The sequence below is a fragment of the Lagenorhynchus albirostris genome, chromosome 14, assembly GCF_949774975.1.
Source record: "Lagenorhynchus albirostris chromosome 14, mLagAlb1.1, whole genome shotgun sequence".
In the NCBI taxonomy this organism is placed as follows: domain Eukaryota; kingdom Metazoa; phylum Chordata; class Mammalia; order Artiodactyla; family Delphinidae; genus Lagenorhynchus; species Lagenorhynchus albirostris.
The window spans coordinates 56,217,380-56,239,953 of record NC_083108.1 but is presented as its reverse complement, the minus strand read 5'-3'; the positions used below and the strand labels follow the sequence as shown (position 1 = coordinate 56,239,953).

At 41.8% G+C, this 22,574-nt stretch overlaps 1 protein-coding gene across 1 annotated transcript in view; it reads left to right on the top strand.

Moving 5' to 3' along the window:
* L3MBTL4 (L3MBTL histone methyl-lysine binding protein 4) overlaps positions 1-22,574 on the top strand; it is a 244,946-nt gene that overhangs the window by 129,906 nt on the left and 92,466 nt on the right. Inside the window, exon 11 of the mRNA XM_060170751.1 lies at positions 12,106-12,279. Within this exon, the coding sequence (XP_060026734.1) occupies positions 12,106-12,279 (174 nt within the window). The remainder of the gene's footprint in view (positions 1-12,105; positions 12,280-22,574) is intronic.

Genomic DNA, 22,574 nt, shown 5'->3' with positions numbered 1-22,574 from the left:
GTTGACCCTCTCACTCTGAGAGACTGTCTGTCCCTGCTCACCTGCAGAAGGAGTCCAGAAGGATCCCTCAGTCCTGCGGTTTAAAATGTTAGCAACAGAGGACATTATCTTAGCCCCACCTGTACCATCACACTCAAGACATTTATGTTTCAGTGTTTGACTCCCAGATTAAATAAGTCTCCGAGCCCCACTGGCTATTTTTCTACAGTATGAGTCAGAACCAGCTCTTCCTGCTTGCTGTCCACATCCCGTCCGCCTCACCCCCCATCCCTGAGGCTGGCCCTCTCTTGGCCAGAGCTGCCAGGATAACCTTCCCGACCTTTGACCTTTCTTTCCCAGTTCAAGAACCTCCGGCATCTCCAGGCAGTTGAAACTCTTGGGGCCCCCATATGGTGAGGAAGTGTCTCCACAGCTCTGCTTCCCAGCCCAGTTGGTCTCCTCCTGGGATCATGCATCTCTGTCTCCACGCTTGGGACTGAGGGAGGCCAGTCCTGTTTCAAGAACCTGCCCCTGTGCCCTCCTCGGTCCTAAATTAATAAACAACAGCAGCAAGAGCAAAAACAATTTTATGAAAATGTTCCCTCCCCAGATTTTATCTGTTTAATGAAATAACGCATATAATGTGATACGCTCTTATCATGCCTGGATACATATTAAATGTTTAAGAAGTCTATGTTCCTATTGTTATGGTTATATCAGTATTAAACATATACTGTGCATAATAACAATAAACCACAATATAGTATCCACTGCTTTTGCGTTTTAGATTTTTAATTCATTTGTTTTTGACCCTCAGGTCAAAGTCCCTTGGGGTAGGCGCTTTACAGTACTCTGGGTTCCGTAACGGCTAGTACAGAGCTGTGCACACAGTGGCGTCCGGTCAGTGTTCATGAATGGAAGGAAGCGGCCGCAGCTCTGCCTTGTGCTCCCGGCCTCCACGCACACAGGGGGCTGCTTGGACTCTTGTGTAGCCGGGTTAGGTGGAATGTTTTATCTGGCTGTGTAGATGGAATGTTTGTGTGTATGTGGGTATGAATATTTAAATTCTCATTTAAAAACAGGCTAGGATGGAATTCAGAATCTTTTTCTGGCAGAAAATCAAGCCTGTCTCTTCTCTATTTTCTTCTCCTTTCTCATGATTTTATAAATTACAGCTTGTCCCACTAAAAAATTATCCAGATGGCCAGTTCTTCACGTTACATTTTATTCCATGCAGAGAACGTGTCTTTGTTTCTAAAGAATTCCTTTCTTACCACATGTTCTATTCTTGCAGCAACTCAGTAAATTTTGGAATGAAATTGAAAAAAAAAACCACTAAACAGCTTACATTCTCTCAAAGTGTTCTAATTTCCCTACTTTTTTTTTTTGTATAATCAACAGTGCCAAAGATGTTATATAAATTTATTAACATCATGAACATCCATTTGGCAAAGCACCTACTATGTACAAGGTGATGTCAGGTATTCCATCATTTTTATTTGTGTTTAATGTATTCAAAGAAAAGTCTAGGGACTTCCCTGGTGGCGCAGTGGTTAAGAATCCACCTGCCAATGCAGGAGACACAGGTTCGAGCGCTGGTCCAGGAAGATCCCACATGCCATGGAGGAGCTAAGCTCGTGCACCACAACTACTGAGCCTGCACTCTAGAGCCCACGAGCCACAACTACTGAGCCCGCACACTTAGAGCCCGTGCTCCGCAACAAGAGAAGCCACTGCAATGAGAAGCCCGCGCACCTCAACGAAGACTAACCCCCGCTCACCGCAACTAGAGAAAGCCTGCGTGCAGCAACAAAGACCCAACAGAGCACTAAATAAAGAAAGAAAAGTCTAATCCCAGAGGCGGTTTGGCATAGTATTTCAAAGCCTAGATCTGGCATGAGGCTGCCTGGGTTTCAACCCCCCCCCCATCTCTACAACTTCCTAGCTCTGTGGCCTTGCATGACTTACTTCACCTCTCTGTGCCTCAGTTTCTTCATCTATAAAATGCAGATAATAGTAGATTGTGAGACTTGAAAGAGTTAACATATAAAGAGAGCTTAAGTCAGGGTATAGCACAGAGTAAAAACTGTAGAACTATAGTCTGTTTTAGATATCATTATGAATATTAGACTAAGCAAGTTGTGTTTTGATGGCATGCTCTCTTTAAATTTTTAAATAATTTTACTGCCTAAATTTAGTAGAAATAAAAAATTTATGTATCTAGTTTAGATTAGTCTGGTCATCTTATGTAAAATATTTCTACATGCTGATTCTCACTAACTAATAGTTGAAACAAATTACTCAAACAGTATTTCAGAATAGCTTATGGCAGAAAAAGTAGTATTGAATCATATTTTCTTGAAAGAAATGTGTTCGTCTTTATCCACAGTTACATGGATGCCCCCAATCTTTAATATCTCAATGTTGTTTATTTAAATAAAAAAACACAATTTTTTAGCACCTCCCTTCAAGATTTAGTGAGATTCCTAATGTTTGTTCTTACTTCTAATTAGGATGATATTGCTTTACACACATTAAATTACATTAGACGTTTGCCTTTGGTGTGTTAACTAATTTAAGGGGAAGAGAATTGACAATATCTTCAATATGGAGCCTGCCTATATGTATTTGAACCTACAGAAGAGGTTTTATTTGCAGACTGTGGAATGATAAAAGGTCACCTCTTTAAATAGCGATCCAGAATGTATGCTCTGTAATTCTCCAAAAGACTCCTTAATGCATCGCTTACAGGGGAGGGAGGGGCAGCAGGACTCTGGCAAATCCTCTTGTATCTGTTAGAGTTTGGAGGACTTAGGTCGAAGGGTGCTTTGTTCTCTGACGTGGGCTAGTTTCGTTTTCCTTTCCCATCACACAGACTACACTCGTAAACTTAGCTCATAGGTTTGTCAAGTTGACGGAGTTGTGACTTGAGAACATCTCAAGACAACATGTGAATGCCCTGTTGACACTGAGTCAATATTAGCATTTAACATGAGGGTTAGATGCATGTGGGTATATGTAAATATACACATATGTAAACATACCTTCACGCATACCCAAATAACTTTTACAATTTTACTTAAGTTGAATTTAAAGCCATCCAAAAAATAGGATTATTTCATTATGATCCATCGCCAAAATATATACCTTTAACTTATGGATAATTTTTAAAAATTATGCTTGGAGCATTTTTGAGTTGAACTGTTCTCCAGGTGCTCCTCAGACAACTGTCCTGAGAAAGACTTTCACTTCTAAGAGAAATTTTGTTTTAAAACAATGCGTATTTATAAAAAGAGAAAAAACACCTTCAAGACCTTTGCAGAAATTAAATGTATTTCAAACCAGAATATTCCAATTGAAAATGCATTTGACAGTTTAAGCTATAAAAAAATAATATTGACATGTTCATATCACTTCACCAAAATATTAAAATTAAAAGGGTAAAAACAACTGATAGTAACAGAAACACTCATTGTAATAATGGAAACATACACTTATCACTTGAAATTGTTTTGATTGGATTAATGTAGCATATTCATCACTTTACTATTTAATTTACTGCTTAATGTTAACTATGTTGATAATATTCTGTTAGAAATTTTAAACTGTAGATTCTGTCTATCAGATCTTCTCCATGTATAGATTATACAAATTACTTAGTACATTAAGCTGGTTACAGCATAAAATTTTAAAGGCCATTAGTGTGCAATTTAGTATACGATCATATTCCTTGAGAATAGTTTATACCTTGGAAGTTTCTAGTAACAATACACTAAAGTACTTTAGAGGAAAGAGACAGACACACACACTTTAACATTCACTCTTGATGCATTTTTTCTTCCCTGTGTAGTTTACTGAAAATATTAACTACAACAGAACAGTTCAGATGACATTTTTGCACACAATCAAAGGGTATCTCCTAATGCATACCAAGTAAATGTCATATGTTGGGTCTGACTTTTTGGTATTAGAACTAACATTAATGAAATGACTAAGGTCATATCTCTAATGAAACAAAAATAAGTGTAGATTGCATTTAATTTTTATCTATTTCTGTATACACCAACAGGGTTCATAACCTTGGGATGTACTGTTGTCTTTATCAGTTTAAAATCTGTGAATATTCCAAATACCATATCAGGATCCCAGTAGGCTAGGTTGTGATGGGGGCCGAGTCCTCTCCAGGAGGGGGCTGGTTCTCCACCTCTGCAGTTGGGCCTTTGTTGTTTCATCTGGATGATGGGTAGAGATGCCAGGAAGCAAAAAGGGGCAGGTGTTTTTTTCTGTAAGGACAGAGGCAGCTCCTAGGAGGAAAGATTCAATCTGGGATAGCTAAATAGGGAGACGGGAAAGAGAGAAGCCTACGTGGGCTGACCTGGGGGACATTGATTAAGGTAGGAGGATGAGAAATTGAGAGCAAGTCCTGTGATGATTGAGATATTCAGTCTTTTTTTTTTAAGTTGTATGCTTGAACAGTTTTATGACTTATTTCTTTAGAAACTGATATGCTGCTTAGGCACAAGATAGCCCAGGTTTATTCAGTTCACACTGATGTGAACAATAAATATAGCTACAGAAACTTGTTATGGATACACAATATAAAAAGATGCAGATTGTGACATCAGTAACATGAAAAGTGAGAGGAGAAGTAAAAGTATAGTTTTTATGTGCAATGGAAGTTAAGTTGTTATCTGCTTAAAATAGGCTGCTATAACTTTAAGATGTTTTATGTAAGCCTCATGGTAATCACAAAGAAAAAACCTGTAGTAGATACAAAAAGATAAAGTAATCCAAGCGTACCACAGGGGGGGAAGAAAGAAATCGTCAAATTGCAAAGGAAGACAACTAGAGAGGAAGAAAGGAACAAAGAAAATATAAAACCTTCAGAAAACAATTAACAAGGCATTAACAAGTCCTTCCCTATCAATAATTACTTTAAATGTAAATGGATTAAATTATCCAATCAAAATACATAGAGTGACTGAATAGATTATTAATAAAACAGGTTCCAAATATATGCTGCCTACAAGAGACTCACGTCAGCTTTAAGGACACACATAGGCTGAAAGTGGAGGGATGGAAGAAGATATTCCATGAAAATGGTTATCAAAAGAGAGCAGAGGTGTTGTACTTATGTCAGATAAAATAGACTTTCAGTCCAAAACTGTTGTGAGAGACAAGGGTCATCATGTAATGATAAAGTCAATTTATCAAGAAGATATAACAATTGTAAATATATATGGAGTCACCATTAGAGGACCTGAATTTATAAAGCAGATATTAACAGAAGGAGAGCGAGAAATAAATGGAAATTTTAGAATGAAAAATATAATAACCACAAATAAAAGGGATCATTAGTATTATATTTTGTATCAGAATGACTTTTTTAAAATTAAAAACTCATGAGCATTTAATTTGTGCCAGTCACTATACAAGGACCTTGCCTAGATTGTCTCATTTAGTTTTCACAAAAATCCCTGTACTGTCACCATTTTATAGATGAGGAAATGAAAAACAAGCCTCTGGTACTAGTAGCTTTAATACAGTTTTCTAGTTCTTATATCTGTGCTTTTCAATGCTTAACTTGAGTAGTAATTCTCTTCTAACTTCTTAATTGGCCATGTTAGCAAGTTTATAATACGTAGGATGATTTTACAGGCTGAATTACCCCAGAGAAAAGTATTTTTATTTATTTATTTTTTATTTTAAATTTTTATTGGAGCATAGTTGATTTACAGTGTTGTGTTAGTTTCGGGTGTACAGCAAAGTGAATCTGTTATACATATACATATATCCACTCTTTTTTAGATTCTTTTCCCATATAAGTCATTACAGAGTATTGGGTAGAGTTCCCTGTGCTATAGAGTAGGTCCTTATTAGTTATCTATTTTATATATAGTAGTGTGTATATGTCAATCAGAAAAGTATTTTTGGAGTCAAATTTGTTTCATCCAACTCTTTGAAGTCTGAGTTATATAGATGTAGACTTCTTTTAACTCTACTTATGAAACTTTTGTTCTTAATATTCATACGTTTTTCTTACTGTGTGCATTAAATTTTCTAGTATTTTTAATGACAATTAAGTGACAGTATCAGCTATTTTATGGACAAAAGTTAGAAAGTTTACCTGTAATATATCTTGGGTAAACTCACTTTAATATATCTTGGGTAAACTCACTTTTTTCTTTTTTTGGGGGGGGTGGCGGGGGGTCAGGTAAACACATTTTAAAGCCTCAGGAATCTGAAGAGAATTGACTCAGACCTTAGAATCTTACATATACCAGTTGGGTTTTGCTCATCTCTGTATTTGAGAACAATGTAATAGAAATTGCGTTATATCCTCAGTAGATACTATAACGTATTCTTGGAACCTTCCTGGTCTATATCCCTGGCCTCTCTCTCTCTCTCTCTCTCCCTCTCTCTCTCTCTCTCTCTCTCTCTCTCTCTCTCTCTCTCTCTCTCTGTATATATCTCATTTATACTTGCTCACAATCCTCATAGAAGTAAAATCGGTAACAGTTTAAGTCCTATGTTAGCTTTTAAAAGTTTCCATAGAAAGTATTACAGATATTCTATAATTCCAGTAACCTGCATTTCAGTGTTTATCGTGCCTTTCAGTACCATTGGCCAAGAAATCAATATTTTCTTAAAAATAAAAGATATTCATTTAACATACTATGTAAGTTTAAGCTACCCACATATTAAAGTTAAATGGCAGTGAGGACAAATGGTCTTCTGTTCACCAGGGAACATCGTGGGTGGGAGGTGGGTGCTGCTCTTAACGTGGCAGGTAGGATGTAGGACCTGCCAGCGGGCTGGGGATCTTGGTGTCATCAGGGCCCAAGGCCAGGCTGCAAGGCAGGCAGCATTTATCTTGCTCCCTCCCGTTTCCTGGCTGACCCCCTTCTCTGAGAGTCTCAGCCCCTTACCCTCTGGCAGGGGCAGCATCCAGGACTTTCCTGCCGCCTTTGCTGTGGGAGGCCAACCCCTCAGTCTCTTCCGGGAGCGCTTCCCAATACGAGGCCCCTGCTCACTCCAACAAGTAAATTCTTACGTTTTGAACCTAAGCGAAGAGACTTTAGCATGTAACCTCCCAGCTCAGATATGTTGTCTTATCTAGGTCTTAGAAAGAAAAGAATATAACTGGATGATAAAATAATTGAGATTAAAATACAAAAGGCAGTGGGCTTCCTGGAGGGGTGGCTTAGTTGCATTAGAGAACTCTTTACAGTTTAACTACATCCCTAATTCCTGGGCTACATGAGGGCATATTCCTAGATCAGGGCTCCTCCTGGGAGCTACTTGCCTTTTTGGGATGACTTCACTTTTCTGGATCAGCAAAAATGTTGTCAATGACCTGACACTCTTCCTGAAATATTGCTGACCTCTGTGTTTTTATTTATGTTTTGAAGTACAGCACCCAAGGGGCTCTTTCACCTTTGCCATTTTGCTTAAATTTGTAACGCCTCCCTACCCTTATAACGTCATGTCACAGAGAGAAAATGCTAATCAGTACTTGGGAAGGGAGGGAATTCAGAGTCTGGAGGAGGCCGCTCTGGCTGGAAGGACTCTGGTGCCTGAGGCCCCTCCGGCCACCCTGAGGGTGTAGCTGCACAGGGGTTGGGAAGCTACCAATTAGGTGTGTGGTGACAGCTTAGTTATAACCTCGTGGTCCAGACTGTCCATCTCCCAGGATTTGACAGATCATGGCCCATTATTTTCAGCAAAACAAGGTAGTCAGAGACAAGCAGGAACCACACTTGCTGCTTGGGTATGAGAAGATGAAAACATTGTAGATACAAGATGATCATACGGTTGGGTGTGCAGAACCTGGAGTCCAAGGGGTTTGGAAATCAGCAGGTGCTATCTAGACTCTTGGAATTGGAGCTGCACGGGAAGAATCCAAAATGAAGGTGGGATCCCAGCCAGTGGGTAAAGCACAGTAGGAGAGAATAATTCAGGGGGAGAAGCACGTAGGCGACTGGCCAGCTGGTATCGGGGAAGCGGGGGGCCTGGCTGCCTAGGTTGGGATTAGGAGGCAGAGGGCCTCCTAATGGGAGATGGCCCGGCAAGAACCAAGTAGGAACGTAGGGCCTCTGTCCCTCGGATCAGGACCGGTCCTGAGAATACGAGGAAACTGCACCGACCTGTGGAATCAGGTGCCCCTGCTGTGGAAGGAAGGAGAATTGAGAGGCTGAGGACCCTCCTGGGCGTGACACCACCTGCCGTGATTCAGTGCCAGCCACTCCAGCCCCCCCTCCCCGCCCCCTGCCCCATTACAACCAGCAGCGGAGCCCCCAAGGACGCTGCTGCGTCCTTATTTTTCTCTTTCTCCTCAGATGTTAAAAATTCTACTTAAATATTCTGAAAAGCAAAACTAGTATTTTTAATGGCAGCCATTTTTATGTTTCCTTCTGTTTATCAGGAGGGCTACTAGGATCTCAGTTTTCAGTCTCTCCAGAAATCTCGCTTAAAGTTTGTCTGCAGCTGCCTAGCAGTTTTTTGCTTATTTAGCGTTCACCCTCTATTCATCTGTCTTGCTGATGAACTTGGGCCTGACATATTTTATAAATTAGTTGGTTGAACTGTATAAAATTCCCAATATCCTACTGTCTCTGACTTTTAAAAACTGTATAGTTCCTGCTCTCTCTTCCTTCTTTTCCTGCCGACAGCAAACACATGTTGAATTAAGGAGGGATGGGGAGCTGGTCTGCTGCATCAGAAGAACCCCGCCTCCCCCAGGAGGCCCTCTCAGGCCTTCCCTCCTGGTCTGCGGTTTTCATGCCTCCTTATCATGGTCCATTATGAGCTTAAATTTGAATATGCCACTTACCTGTCTGTCAAGAAGCTATCATTTTACCTTGACCAACAGAGCCTTAAGTCACAGAAATTTCAGCTTATGTCAGCAATTTTCTAAAAAGACTGTGTCTTCAGAACCTTTTCCCCCAGTATTTGGCTAAATCAAAAGTGAGCGTTAAGTAGCTGTATCACACCTAGGACAACCACTTCAATCAGATTTTTCCTATGTGTACAGATTTATGCAGTCACGCATGTTCTTCCAAACACGCACACACACACACACACACACACGCATGCGTGCGCGCGCATGAGTAAGGGTCTACATGTGCAGGAGGGCAGGCTGACATTTGGGATGTCATCTCTTTAACATAAATATTTCTCGGCACTGAACACAAGTAAGCACAATGTTGCAATCCAGAAACTTGTTCACAGCAGAGCCCAGGTTGAAAATGGTGCAGACAATGCAACCGAAAGCCCCCTCATCCTGTTCCTTTCGTACCTTCCCTTTGTCTCCCATCATTATCTTCTTTCAGGTTCTCCACCAGCATCTTCTGCAAAATATGTTTTTGTCATTTAATATGGGGTGGGCCAAAAAGTTCGTTTTGGATGTTACGGAAAAACTGGAACGGACTTTTTAGCCAACCCAGAATATTCTTTTGAACGTCATGCTTTTTTCTGATCTGTATAATCCTGAGATACTTTCTCATATGCGCCGCCTCCCACAGTCGAGAAATATTCCATTCTACGGATGCTCCGAGGCGTTGCATTTAGTCTTGCATGCCTGAGTACCTGAGAGACAAAGAAGAGCTAGAATGGGATTAGGAAATAAATGAATGTTTAAATGAGTAAAAGATTGATTAATGAATGAAGATTGAGGGAAACAAAATTTCTCTCAGCTTAAGCAAGTACTGAGCAAGAGGATGAATGGTAGCTTCTACAATCCTGGATAGATAAGCCTGAGGAAGAGACAGCAGGAGTGTCATGCAGTACTAGTCATGTGGGGTAATTACATGGAATTTAGAAAATTCATGACCGTAATGATCATTAAAAAATCTCAAATTGGGAGTGTATATTAGATGGATAGCAAAGCTTCTGAGTGGTAGTGTCTTCATGAAAACTCAGCTGTGCTTAAAATAAACATTTCCCCATCTCCCTTAGGTTAGCCTAATGCCTTTCAATTTTCATCTGCAGAAAGTTCTTTCTAAAAATCTCCCTTAAATCTCATATGCTGCAGCCTAAACCAGTTGGTCCTGCTGGAAACTGCTTTATCACCTCTGCACTTCTCACCCAGGACCCAGCATGGGCTGACTTATTTTCCCCTAGACATTAACCGTGGCAAACCCTGTACTGCTTTCCCTGTGAATGCTTGCCTTGGCTACACTTTGCACAAAAATTACATTCCTTTTCTTTAATGGTGCTAAAAATGTTTTCCCACTTCTTCCCACGTGATTGATGCTAATAATTAAGTGATTTATTTTGGGGTTTCCCAAGAAGGTGCCCGGTAACTTTGGGAAATTGCTTATCCTGTGTGAGCCTGTTTTCTAACCTAGAAAAAAATATGTCAATGCCATCTTTGGGTATTTAGTACTAAATATTAGAGATAATATATGTAAAACACCTTGTATTGCAATGGGTCCATGTAAACACTCAATAGGGGTAGCTTTTGTTCTTATTATAAATTGTATTTATTCGTATATATCCCAACTTCTTCACTAGATTTATATTCTCCAAAGTGCTTAGCATGTAGCACATGCTCAGTTAGTGGGTTGTTGAATCAATAACGGAATAAACTAAGAAGTAGTGCCGATTAATATTAACTACAGAACATGCATCCACAGGGGCGCCCCTGTCTGGCAAAGTACAGGTCCACCCTGGCATATTGGGCAAGGCTGGTGTGTTATCAGAACCACCCCATCCCAAAGTCCAGAAGGCCCGTTCTAGATCCAGGTTGGTACTAAAGTCCTCTGAGGTTAGACTGTGTATAAGTGCTCCCTGGAAAACTCAAATCTACTGTAAAACAGAGGAAAACTGCATTGCTCCCTGATTTTATCATGACTTTAAAATACCAAAAGCAAACTTTCACATATCAGAAAGGATTTATTATGCACCATATACCAGCAAATTTATAGTAAGCAGGAAGTGAGTTCCTAAAAAAAGAGCCAACTGCCAAGGTACTGATGCATCTGAGTCTGTGCTCCCCAAATGTGAAGGATGACAGCACTGTCGTAATGAGAGCAGCTACCGTGTGTGTGTGTGTGTGTGTGTGTGTGTGTGTGTGTGTGTGTGTGTGTGTGTGTGTGTGTGTGTGTGTGTGTGTGTGTGTGTGTGTGTGTGTGTGTGTGTGTGTGTCGTGGTCACAACAGCCCGTAGGAGCTGGATCTGATTTTCCCATTTCACTGGAGGGGAACTGGAGCTCGGTGGACCAGCTCCCTCAGGGTTGTGGGCGGGGAACCGTCTTGCCTGGTTGGCCCCTGACAGCATCTGCCTCGTTCCCGGCAGCACAGAGATTGGGGGCCTCTGGGGACAGGAACGTGGGCATAGAAATCTACCAGAGACAACCGATCACCTGTGGCAGGAGGCAGAGCCTCTGCCCTGAGCCTGCTGTCAGCCTCCTAACACATCCTGGAGTCAGGATTCAGCCTTGACTGTGGTCTCTCCTCTTTCACCCACAACCGGCCCTTCACGTTCAAACACAAAACTTCCTAGCTGGTTTCAGGAGGATGAAGCAGTCATCCAGATACAGTATTTCTGGGTACATGAATGATAAGAAGTAAAAGCATGATATTCTCTGATTACTGGTAAAGATGTTTAGTTACCCCATAGTATTTTGTGATACAGGTAGTCAAATTAGAGCTTGAATATTGGAGGATACAAACTGAGTTAGGTGTTTACATGACATTTTCGCTGCTCCATTGGATGTACACCTTTAGGTTATTCTTAGATTTTTAAGGTTTTTTTTTTTGGCCTCACGGCATATGGGATCTTAGTTCCCCGACCAGGGATCGAACCCAAGCCCTCTGCGTTGGAAGCGCAGAGTCTTAACCACTGGACCACCAGGGAAGTCCTTTAGATTTTTAAGTTTTTTAGATTGTGAAAACCGTATTGCTGATGACTGTACCTGTAATGTCTGCTGACCGGTGTCTATGGTCTGGCATCTGAGATCTTCGCAAAGGACAATATGAAAAGAAACAACCTGAGTGTGTTCAGTGAAAGGAGAATGTCTCTATTCAGCTTTTCAATAGTGGATGTATGTCTGTTGCAATGACAGTACAGCCCTGATGTATCACCCTAAACTGACGCCTGTGCTCTCATTTTTATACAAACCAGTGCCTTTGGCTGCCCGTATTCGGACATGAACTTGAAAAAGGAGGCAACACTTCACGATCGTCTGCGAGAACAAACACAGGCAAACGTGGACTCAGACTCTGCACATTCAAAATCGAAAAACCTCTGTAGTTTGAACTTCAATGGAAAACATGAAAAGGTGAAGAGCCAGTCCAGGTAAGGAACTTCTGAAAATGTGAACCAGAGAGTAAAGTGTGTAGAACAGAAAAGAACAAACTTGTGGGTAATAATAGTTTCTTGTGTTTCTTCAAAATCTTTCTTTATTCTGTATATTATTGTGTTCACTGGCTCATAGAATTCATCTAAGCCTTGACATTTATTTGAAAAATATTTTTTCTTCATCCTCAAAAATTTGAATTTACCTCTAAGTGTAGATATTACATGTAGGCAACAGAAAGCAAATCTCACGTGTAAATTCTGTAAGACTCCCTGTATCTCTGGAGTCATCTCACAGGTGGCATCTCTCTGGGCACGTGGCCCAGTGTTCGCATCCTCTTGGTCCCATCAGGACCCCCTCGCTCACCTGGTACTTGTCATCTTTAATCCAAAAGTCCCTCAGGTACGATTTCCTTACTCTGAATGGTTCCTGTTTTGATTTATCAATGGCACATCATCCTTTTGTTCCTAAATGTAAACTTACGACTTTAAGGATCAGTTCTCAATTTTTATTTACTTATAATCATTTTCTAAGAAGCTACAGATGCAACCTTATTTGCTCTTTTTTAACCTAAATGAGTAAATAAATAACATTTTAAGATAAAAGTTTCATCCTCCATGCTGGGAATTATAAACACAGGAGAATCTAATTACAAGTAAACAACTGGAGACCCCACGGAGATGGAGCCATGAAAGGCTCGGCAGAGGTGAGAAGTGGGTGTTTTTCAGGCCCCGCTGCAGGCAGAAGGCTCTGGCATTCAAGGTTGAGCTTTCGAGGAGCTGCTATGGGAGGGGCTGCTGGTTCTCCGGACCACCATCACCCACCCCCGGCAGCCCACAGCCCTCGCCCAGCCCTGCCCTTCCCATTCAGCACGTGGGAGAGGAATGTGCGCGCCTCTCTGTGAGGGCAGACTTTCCAGGACCCCCTTTCTGCCCTTTCACCCTTCAGTTCCAGCGTGGATGCTCCTTTACTGCCAAGGTCTGTTCACTGGGAGAGTTTGGCTCCTAGGACACACTTTTCACGTGGAGTTTACGTCCTGGACTGTGCCTTTTCTTCTTTTTATAGAGCATCTAGGCGACGTTGCATTTTCGTTAAGCAGCTGATTTTGAGCGTGGTCGCTTGTGCACGGGGCCACCCGTCACCCTCCGCAGCGCACACCCCATCCTCTTCCTCCGGGTACCGCACAGCCCCTCTGCCGCATGTTATCTTGGTTTTCTCCTTTGCTGTACACCCACTCCTCTTGCCGGAACTGTACGGGGTCTAGTTTTTCTTTACTGCTTTTCACACCCACACCATTTACAACTTCAAGTGGCTGAGAGCTCGAACAGCTTTTCCATTTCCTAGTTGAGGGAGTTTTTTCTTTTTTTTTTTAAAACTGTTTTCCAGGGAACAGCGCTTGTTTATTCCAGAGACCAGTGCATCCATTTGCTGTTACTCTTTTTGTTCTGTTATCTTTCTTCCCCCCAAATAAAAACTCAGCCTCTCTTGTGAACATTTTAGACATTCATCCCCAATGTCAAAAGTCAGAGAGAATAAACAGCTCTTTGAACTGTTTTAAAAAACGATGACTCCGTCGTGTTCTCTCGGAGGTGAGCCTGACCTTTCTCTTCAGCACAGGTGTACGGCTCCCCCGTCCCTAACTCGCCTTTCAATACATCGTTGTGTGCTTTACCGTTTTGAGGGGTTTTTGCACTGAAATGTGTCAAATAAGCATAATTACTACAGATAGAAAAAGCAGAGAATGTTAGTTGATAACCAAGCAAAACAATTACACATGATCCTATTGTATCAGATCCTGTTTCATGAATGCACAGAGCTGTGTGAGCGGCTGCGCGGAAGAGGGAGAGTCTCACGGTCCACATCTCGAATTGTTAAGCCTTCTTTTTCTTTCACATCCCAAGACCAAAGCCATTCTTGCACTCCAATCCCCGTCTTCTTTTTTTAAACCAGTCGTCACAACAAAACGATGTTCGGGTCAAGTGGTCTTGGCAGTAGTACTCACTTTGACCTACTTCCATCCCCATGACCTCCTGTTCACAGTCCAGAATTCCAGCTCAAAGACAAAAAGAACAAGGAAATCGACAAGGAAGAATATGTAGGCTAATGATGAGCAGCTAAAATTTATTTCAACTCTTCTCACAGTTTACTTGTGGTAATCTCCTGAGGCTGCCTCTCCTCTAACCCAAACCTTTGCTCTTAAAATCACAAGATACCGTGTACAGGTGGAGGAGAATGTTTAAATCCCATCTCTCCTCTTCTACATGCTGAGGAAAAATAATTTGTGGTTGGCACGTGTCCAAGGATAGACAAGGGGGTGAAATGAGTGAAAATCAGGTCTTTAATTTCCTCTGGCGTCCAGTGCATCCATGGTCTCTGAGCCCTGGACAGGCCTGCTCTAACTTCTCACACAAGCAACGCTGTCACCTTAGCATCTCCAGGCTTCTTGCAATTCCAGTGCAAAATATAAAATTATCTCTTGACCTTCTTACAAAATCAATTAGATGCTGCCCAAAAGTTTAGGGAATTGTGTATTTTCCTTAACTGCATCCCAGTTTTGTGTTTAGTTTTAAAAAGCATGTTTGTTCTCATGTTAATCTTTGGAGAGGGAGTTGTTATTAGTACATTTTAAGTCTCCATGATTTAGCAGTGGAAATAGTCTGTTTATGTTCACATTTTCTTAGTAGAGGGTCACGTTATGAATTCGAGCGCATTATATACTACTAAATGTTTATAGGATTCATCTTCACAGTAGTACGACTGCATGTTAATATAAGTTTAAAGAGTCAGATTCACATTAGGTCACCATTACTGAAAAACTGTTATGCTGTGGGCTTCCCTGGTGGCGCAGTGGTTGAGAGTCTGCCTGCCGATTCAGGGCACACGGGTTCGTGCCCCAGTCCGGGAAGATCCCACGTGCCGCGGAGCGGCTGGGCCCGTGAGCCATGGCCGCTGAGCCTGCGCGTCCGGAGCCTGTGCTCCGCAACGGGAGGGGCCGCAACAGTGAGAGGCCCGCATACCGCAAAACAAACAAACAAACAAACAAAAAACTGTTATGCTGTCAATATATTCCCTCTTTTGGTGCTAGGAGAATGATTAGTACTATATTCACGGTGCATTAAACGGAGGCAAATGACCTTAACCCTTGAGCATCTTTCATCTGGGAACGTACTCTAGGGTGGATACCTTAATTTGTTTGACAGTTTATAGTTTTCAGATACATTACCTTTAAAGTTTCCCATAATCTTGTGATTTAGGCAAAACAGACATTATTGTCATTATATTGTGTATGTTGTATATACATATATACAACCATATATATGTTGTATATATAGTATTGTCACTTATTGATGAAGAAGTAGAGGTTCTTACTAGTAGCTAATCCAGGACATAGGTCTTCTGGTTAAATCCAGCATATTCTTAGTTCAGTAAACTGATAATGGCAACAAGAGATGTATCAACAGTAATACTAATACTGGTATCATACACTTATTAGCTTGTGCTGCAAAGCGTTGTGCTGAACAGTTCACATACATGGTCTTGGGAATTTTATTTCATCCTCACAACAACTCTGGTTTTATCATGTAGGCACCTGGAGGTTCAGAGAGGTTAGGCAAAGCATGCAGGACCACACAGATAATTAGTAGAAGAGGTGGGGTCTGAGTCCAGAACTACCTGACCCTAAATCCTATACATGTTTTCAATGGCATCAGGCTGGCAAAAGGATGGCAGTTGGAGGCTCTGAAAATGCCTGGCTGGGTTTATGTTTAGACTTTCTACTGCTCTTCAGGATTCTCAGGGTCATCTTGTGAGGCATTTATTTCTTATTTTGTGAACACAGAACTACTGAAGGGGAAGAATCTCAACCACGTTTGCCCCAAACTGTTTATTCTTACGTATACTATATAATGCAAGTCTTCCACCTGAACACGTTTCTTTGTAATAGGTACTAAAGGCTTCGATCTGCAACGGGGGAATAAAATTATACTCATCAGACAGTTTCATCATAAGAAAATTACTTGAAATGCAGCTGCCCCCCCGCGCCCTATATTATGTTAGCTGGCTTCCCCGGGCCTGTGTAGGACATTTTGTCCAGTCCCCTGCCCCATCCACCTGGGTATTCTTTAATAACAACTTCTGCCTCTAATTTACACAGTCGGCAGGACCATTAGTTTAAAAAGCTGTCATATTCAATCACGGCTATTAAGAAAACCTAAGAAAATGCCTAATATAGCTCAGTTTGTTTTTCATAATGCCTGCCATATTATAAATTTTACGTACTTCCCAAAGGCCTATATTGACAATAAAAATGGCTGGGAGAGATTATGGTCATCCCAGAGAATGGCAGGCAGTGGAGTAGTTCCTTAATGATCCTCGTAGTAAACTGCTCAGCTATGAGCCAACTAGCTTGTTTGCACGACTCAGATTACCTTTTATGAGGTCCGTTCTCAGAATTTAACCAGTGTTAGCCGGTTGTTTCGTGTATGAACCTTCCAAGTCCTTAAAGAGGTTTCCTTGAGCCCGTCAGCCTTTGATCTTGCTCCTTCCCATGTAAATTCTCTGCTTTCGGAGGCCAAGCCTCTGGGCATCCACTCACGCCCTGTCACCATCCGCAGTCGTGTTCTTCTTCCCGCGCGGGTGCCTTTCTTTGTTCCCATTCTTCCTGCCTCCTCTACTCCTGCTGCGTGTTCTCTTCTCCAAGGCTCATCTCTGTCTTGAAACTTTCCACAGCAGTTCAGCCCGTGTGAGCTTCTTGACCTTAGAGATGGTGTTTTACACATCTGTGTATTTTTCACGTCTAGTTCAATGCCTGACGCTTAGCCGGTACTTGACAAATCAAATAGATGTTGAGCACCCGTGCGGTGCCAGGACTCTGCTGAGCCCGGGGGTGTGGATCGGATGAGAGCGAGGCCCCTTCCTTGTGCTTTGGGTCTGCTCCACGCTTTGTGTCTCCTTGAGCCTTTTTGATACTTGTTTTGCACATGTGCCTTATTTTCTCAAAAAGATTGGAGGCTGCTAAGGAGCGAGAAGCAGTTTTTATTATGCTTGCATTTTTCCTTCACCGCTGTTCGCATCATAGTTCTTAGTGAATCGTAGTTGACTGATTCAGGTACATACATACATTTGTTTTCCCATAACAGTCTCAATGTCTTTACCTGTAAAATGAATACAATATCCGAGGCTTAGGTTTTTGAACAGAGGTGTATAGATGCAGATAGATAGTGATGTATGACTGGGCCTGGAACATAGTAGAAACTATTGAAATAATAATTCCATATCTTTCTTCCATTTTTATAAAACTTGTTGATCTTAAAGTCTTGCAGTTGGACTGGTTCTAGCTGTGTCTGTAGCACACATCTTTGCACCAAACATAGAAATTTAGCCCTTTGTTTATTTATTCGGAACTAAAGTAAACTCCTTAATCAAGTGAGCAGTGATCAAAACACCGGGACACCCAGGGTCCTCGGGGTCTGTGGAGGACTGTGGTTGGACAGGAAGCCCCCGGCCGTCCGGACAGCCCCCTCCCACTCCATACTTCCAGCTGGACTCTGAGGGACCTGCAGCCAAGTGTGACGATCCTGGAGCTTTACAGTTGGAAAAGGACTCAGAAGGTTATCTCATCCAACTTCTACAACAGAGAAATAAGGTTGTTAAAGTCAAGCATTTAGTCCCTCATTGACACTGTCATTAGTGGCAGCCCCGAGCCCTCTGACCCCGGGTCATTGCTCTGCTCACCATCTCATCCCTCCTCCTCCCCCAGAGTGAGGTCAGAACAGAGCCGGTTTATGGCGTTATAAATAACTGAACAGCACGTACCTCCCTGAATTCAGGATCCGGACCATAGCCGTTCATTTATTCATCATTTATCCATTGAACAAACCCTTAGAAAGGCACTGTTCCAAACTCCAGTGAGATAGCAGTTAAGAAAACAGACTAAAATCCTTGTTCTGTTCTTTTTTTTCTGTTTTTTTTTTTTTGCGGCCTCTCACTGCCGCGGCCTCTCCCTTTGCGGAGCACAGGCTTCGGACGCGCAGGCTCAGTGGCCACGGCTCACGGGCCCAGCCACTGCGCGGCACGTTGGATCTTCCTGGAGCGGGGCACGAACCCGCGTCCCCTGCACCGACAGGCGGACTCTCAACCACTGCACCACCAGGAAAGCCCTAAAATCCTTGTTCTTATTAAGCTTTCACTTAGTGGTACGAAAACCCACGCTGGTAAGTGGCGGGATGAGGATCCGAACTCAGGCAGGACGGCTCGTCCCCGCAGCCCAGGCACTGAGCTAGTTCACTCATGGCACTGATGTTTCTTCATCCAGCGGGTACGTGCGGAGCGTCTGCTGTGGCCCAGGGGTCCCGTCCCCGCGGGGAGCGTATTTTCAGGGAGAGGAGGCGGAGGAGGGAAAACAAAGATAAACCAAATGGAAGAGAGACTCACAGACTGTGGTAACTGACAAGGAGTGAAAGGGGACCTTGGTCTCAGCAGTTACGCACCTTAAATTCTTGGAGACCCTAGGCAGATCCAGGCCATTGAGACAAGTTAAAGGGTTCTGTTGACTGTTTTGCAAATTGAAACCGAAACCAGCCTGTCAAAGATCAGCGCAGGGGTGTAGACGGAAGCTGTGATGCGATGAGAGGACCTGGCCTCCTGGATTCCACCTGCCTCTGTGCCTCTGGCACCTTCATTGTAGTCTTGTGTTTCTAAACAAATTTATAGTCTTGCTAAAATGTGATAAAATAACCAATGTATGCCTTAGAAAGATCTTCTGAAATGTCCTTCTATGCTGATTTTCATGAGGCATTTTATGATTTATTGTGGATCTCTGGATTTCTGGAATCCTGCCTTGGCTCAGGCCCTTAGTAATTAAATGCTGAGAACAGTGTGTGCTAAAGTGTCTGTGGTTTCTTCCGTCAAGGAAATATTGGTGTTCCCAATCCCCAGAAAAACAAAACTTTGTTGCCTAAGCAACAGTGGGCATTTTTTCTCATCCACGTACTTCATCTGGCTTTAAAATAATTATTTTCTGTTTATTGTAAATAGCAAAGTTGTGACATTTAATGTCAGTTTTTTCTTATAACTAAAGTAATGCTTGTGTATTATAAGAATATTAGAAAATATAGATTAGTAAGAAAAAATAAAAGTTGAAAACATTATTAATACTCAGGTGTTTTCCTATCAAACAGCATAACTTGTAGTCTTATAAAAATATGATAAAATTCCCACTGCAATAATTCAGGTAATATAGAAGTTTTTAAGAATAATAATTTCTCACTCTCCACTCCTTAACTCTAATGCTGCATCCCAAGGTTACTTGTGTGAATAGATTTTCATGTTCTTTTCTACTCTTTTTCTGTTTACGTATACATACAGATATGCAGATACACATTCACTCTTTTTTTTTAACATCTTTATTGGAGTATAATTGCCGTACAATGTTGTGTTAGTTTCTGCTGTATAACAAAGTGAATCAGCTATTTGCGTACATATATCCCCATATCCCTTCCCTCTTGTGTCCCCCTCACACCCTCCCAATCCCACCCCTCTAGGTGGTCACAAAGCACCGAGCTGATCTCCCTGTGCTATGCGGCTGCTTCCCACTAGCTATCTGTTTTACGTTTGGTAGTGTATATATGTCCATGCCACTCTCTTATTTCGTCCCAGCTTACCCTTCCCCCTCCCTGTGTCCTCAAGTCCATTCTCTACGTCTGCGTCTTTATTCCTGTCCTGACCCTAGGTTCTTCAGAGACCTTTTTTTTTAGATTCCATATATATGTGTTAGCATACGGTATTTGTTTTTCTCCTTCTGGCTTACTTTACTCTGTATGACAGATTCTAGGTCCATCCACCTCACTACAAATAACTCAATTTCGTTTCTTTTTATGGCTGTCACTCTTTTTTTTTTAATTACATTCATTTTTTGTTAATGTTTCTTTGAAGGTTAGCTTGTATCACTCTGGACAGCTTATAATATAACTCTGTTGAACACGGAGGAAGGATGCTGTGTTCCTGAAAGTTTAACACAGGAGCAAACCTTTAAAGCACCCAGACGTTCAACACTGAGGCTTTAATAACATACACACATATTTTATCCCAAGTTCACAATGGAGTTCTGAACAAGGCACCTGTAAATAAGTCAGCATTTATGACCAGAAGAAAAATACTCTGGTCTTGGACTTTTATTTTTATATGGAAAAGTTATAAAGACCTAAGCAACTAAGTCTACCCACAAAGAAAAAACAAATTTGCCTTCTTCCTTATGGAAAGCCATGTGAAAACATTAATTGTTGGCTCAAAGAAAGTCTGACGATAAAAGATATTAGCTCAAAAATATGTCTTATTTATTTGACCACCTGTCATGAATAATTTGCCATGTCAACACAGGTGGATTCAATGCACTGTTTTTAATAACTGTATCATATTCCATAGTGTGGACGAATTTATTCAACTCATTCCCCCGTTGACAGGTATTTAGGTTGTTTCCAGTATTTTTCCTCTTATAAATAATGCTGCGGTAAACATTTTCACAAGTATGCATATCGTTTATTGATGCTTTATAATGCAGTATTCTTTAAAGTTTAATTACCTTTTATTGACAAACTAAACATATCATATGAATTCTTCTTTCTGTTCGTGGAGTCTTGCAGGTCCTCGATCCATTTGCTTACTGTAAATAAGTTCACATTTACCCACGTCCTTACACACGAGAGCACATAGGTGTGGATGCACATAGGAAGCGTGTGCGGTACTCGTAACCTGCCCGCAGCCTGCACCCCAGCTCATCACCCTCCAGCCCCATCACTGATTCTTCTTACTCCCACCCTCCATGTGCCTGTGCCTTTGCAGGGTCCCTCTCTGCACATCACTCAGTAAAACTTGCTTCGAGGCCTGGTTCAAGCTCATGTCCTCCTGAAGGTGTTCTCTCACCTCTCGGACCTTTAAAGCAGAAAACCCTCTCTTTGTGACTCCATCGTGGTTTCTTCCTCTCTTCCTTGCGGCCCTTCTCTCAGTCTGCTCTGTGTGGAGGTAGGCGGTGGACACACCTGTATCCTCAGATAGATTGTCTCTTGGTGACAGACACCACCTCGGCCGAATGTGACACCTGCAGGTAGGAAAAGCTCAAAGAAATGTTGGCTGGACTTGGACAGTTGGTCTAAAAATAAAAAGCAGTCGGAGCCCAATATTTGCTTTCCAAGTCCCATTATAAGTTATACCTAAATACAATTATTAGGGCAGTTTTGGGGAAAAATAGCCATGTGAAACAATCACAGATTGTGTGTGTATTTTTGGCCTCAGGGACCTTTTCCTTATAGAACAGGAGTCAGCAAACCTTTTCTGTAAAGGGCCAGATAGTGAGTATTTTAGGCTCTGCCGGCTGTAAGATCTCTGCTACAGTTGTTCATTGTAGCATGAAAGCAGCCGTACACAGTAAGTAAACTGATGAGCATAGCTGTGTTCTAATAAAACTTCATATATGAAAACAGGCTACGGCAGGATTTGCCTCGTGGACTGTAGTTTTCCAACTCATGTTCTAGAAGGTGTTTATTTACATGTAGACTAACCTGAGTTAAATTCAAATTCTTGCTCTTCTACTTGCTGTGTGACTTTGGGCAAGCTACTTAACCTCTCTGTCTTTTTCAACACACACATATAAGATTAATATTACCTCCTTCGTGTTAGGCATCTGGTTCAGGCCTAGCATTTATTGAGCACAAAGCAGTAGCCACTGATTTGCCTCATTAAAAGTAGTGGAAGCATAGAAGGAGGGTCAGAGAACATGCAGCTCCTATTTTCAAGGAAGTAGCAAAATCCTAAGGAAAAGACAAGTCATTTGGAAAAACAACAGATAGTAAAGACCAACGGATAGTAAAGATAGTAAAAACAACGGGATGGCAGCGGCATGTCTCTAACACAAGCACTGATAGTCACGTGCACTCCTCTAAAATGAATCACAGACAGACAGACAGATGGGTAGCTTGACACTTGCTGCAGCAATAGTGATTCTATTAACAAAAGGTTTTGAAGGTTGTTCAGATGCTGGAGCTATTATGACTACATAGAAGGTGGAGGCTGGGCTTTAAGAAGAATTGGTGAAATGGTCAGAGCTGAGATTTTAGTGGTATTACCTTTTCAGCTAACATGCAAAGAAATATTAATCTTCAGCACGTGACTGGCCTGATCACCTCCAGACATTTCTGACCATGTGCAGTAGATTGTCCCAAGGCCAGGGCTGCGGTGGCTTCTTTCACTGCCATCAAGATAAAGCCCGAGTGCTTGAGAGCAGCGTGCCAGGCCTCCCCAG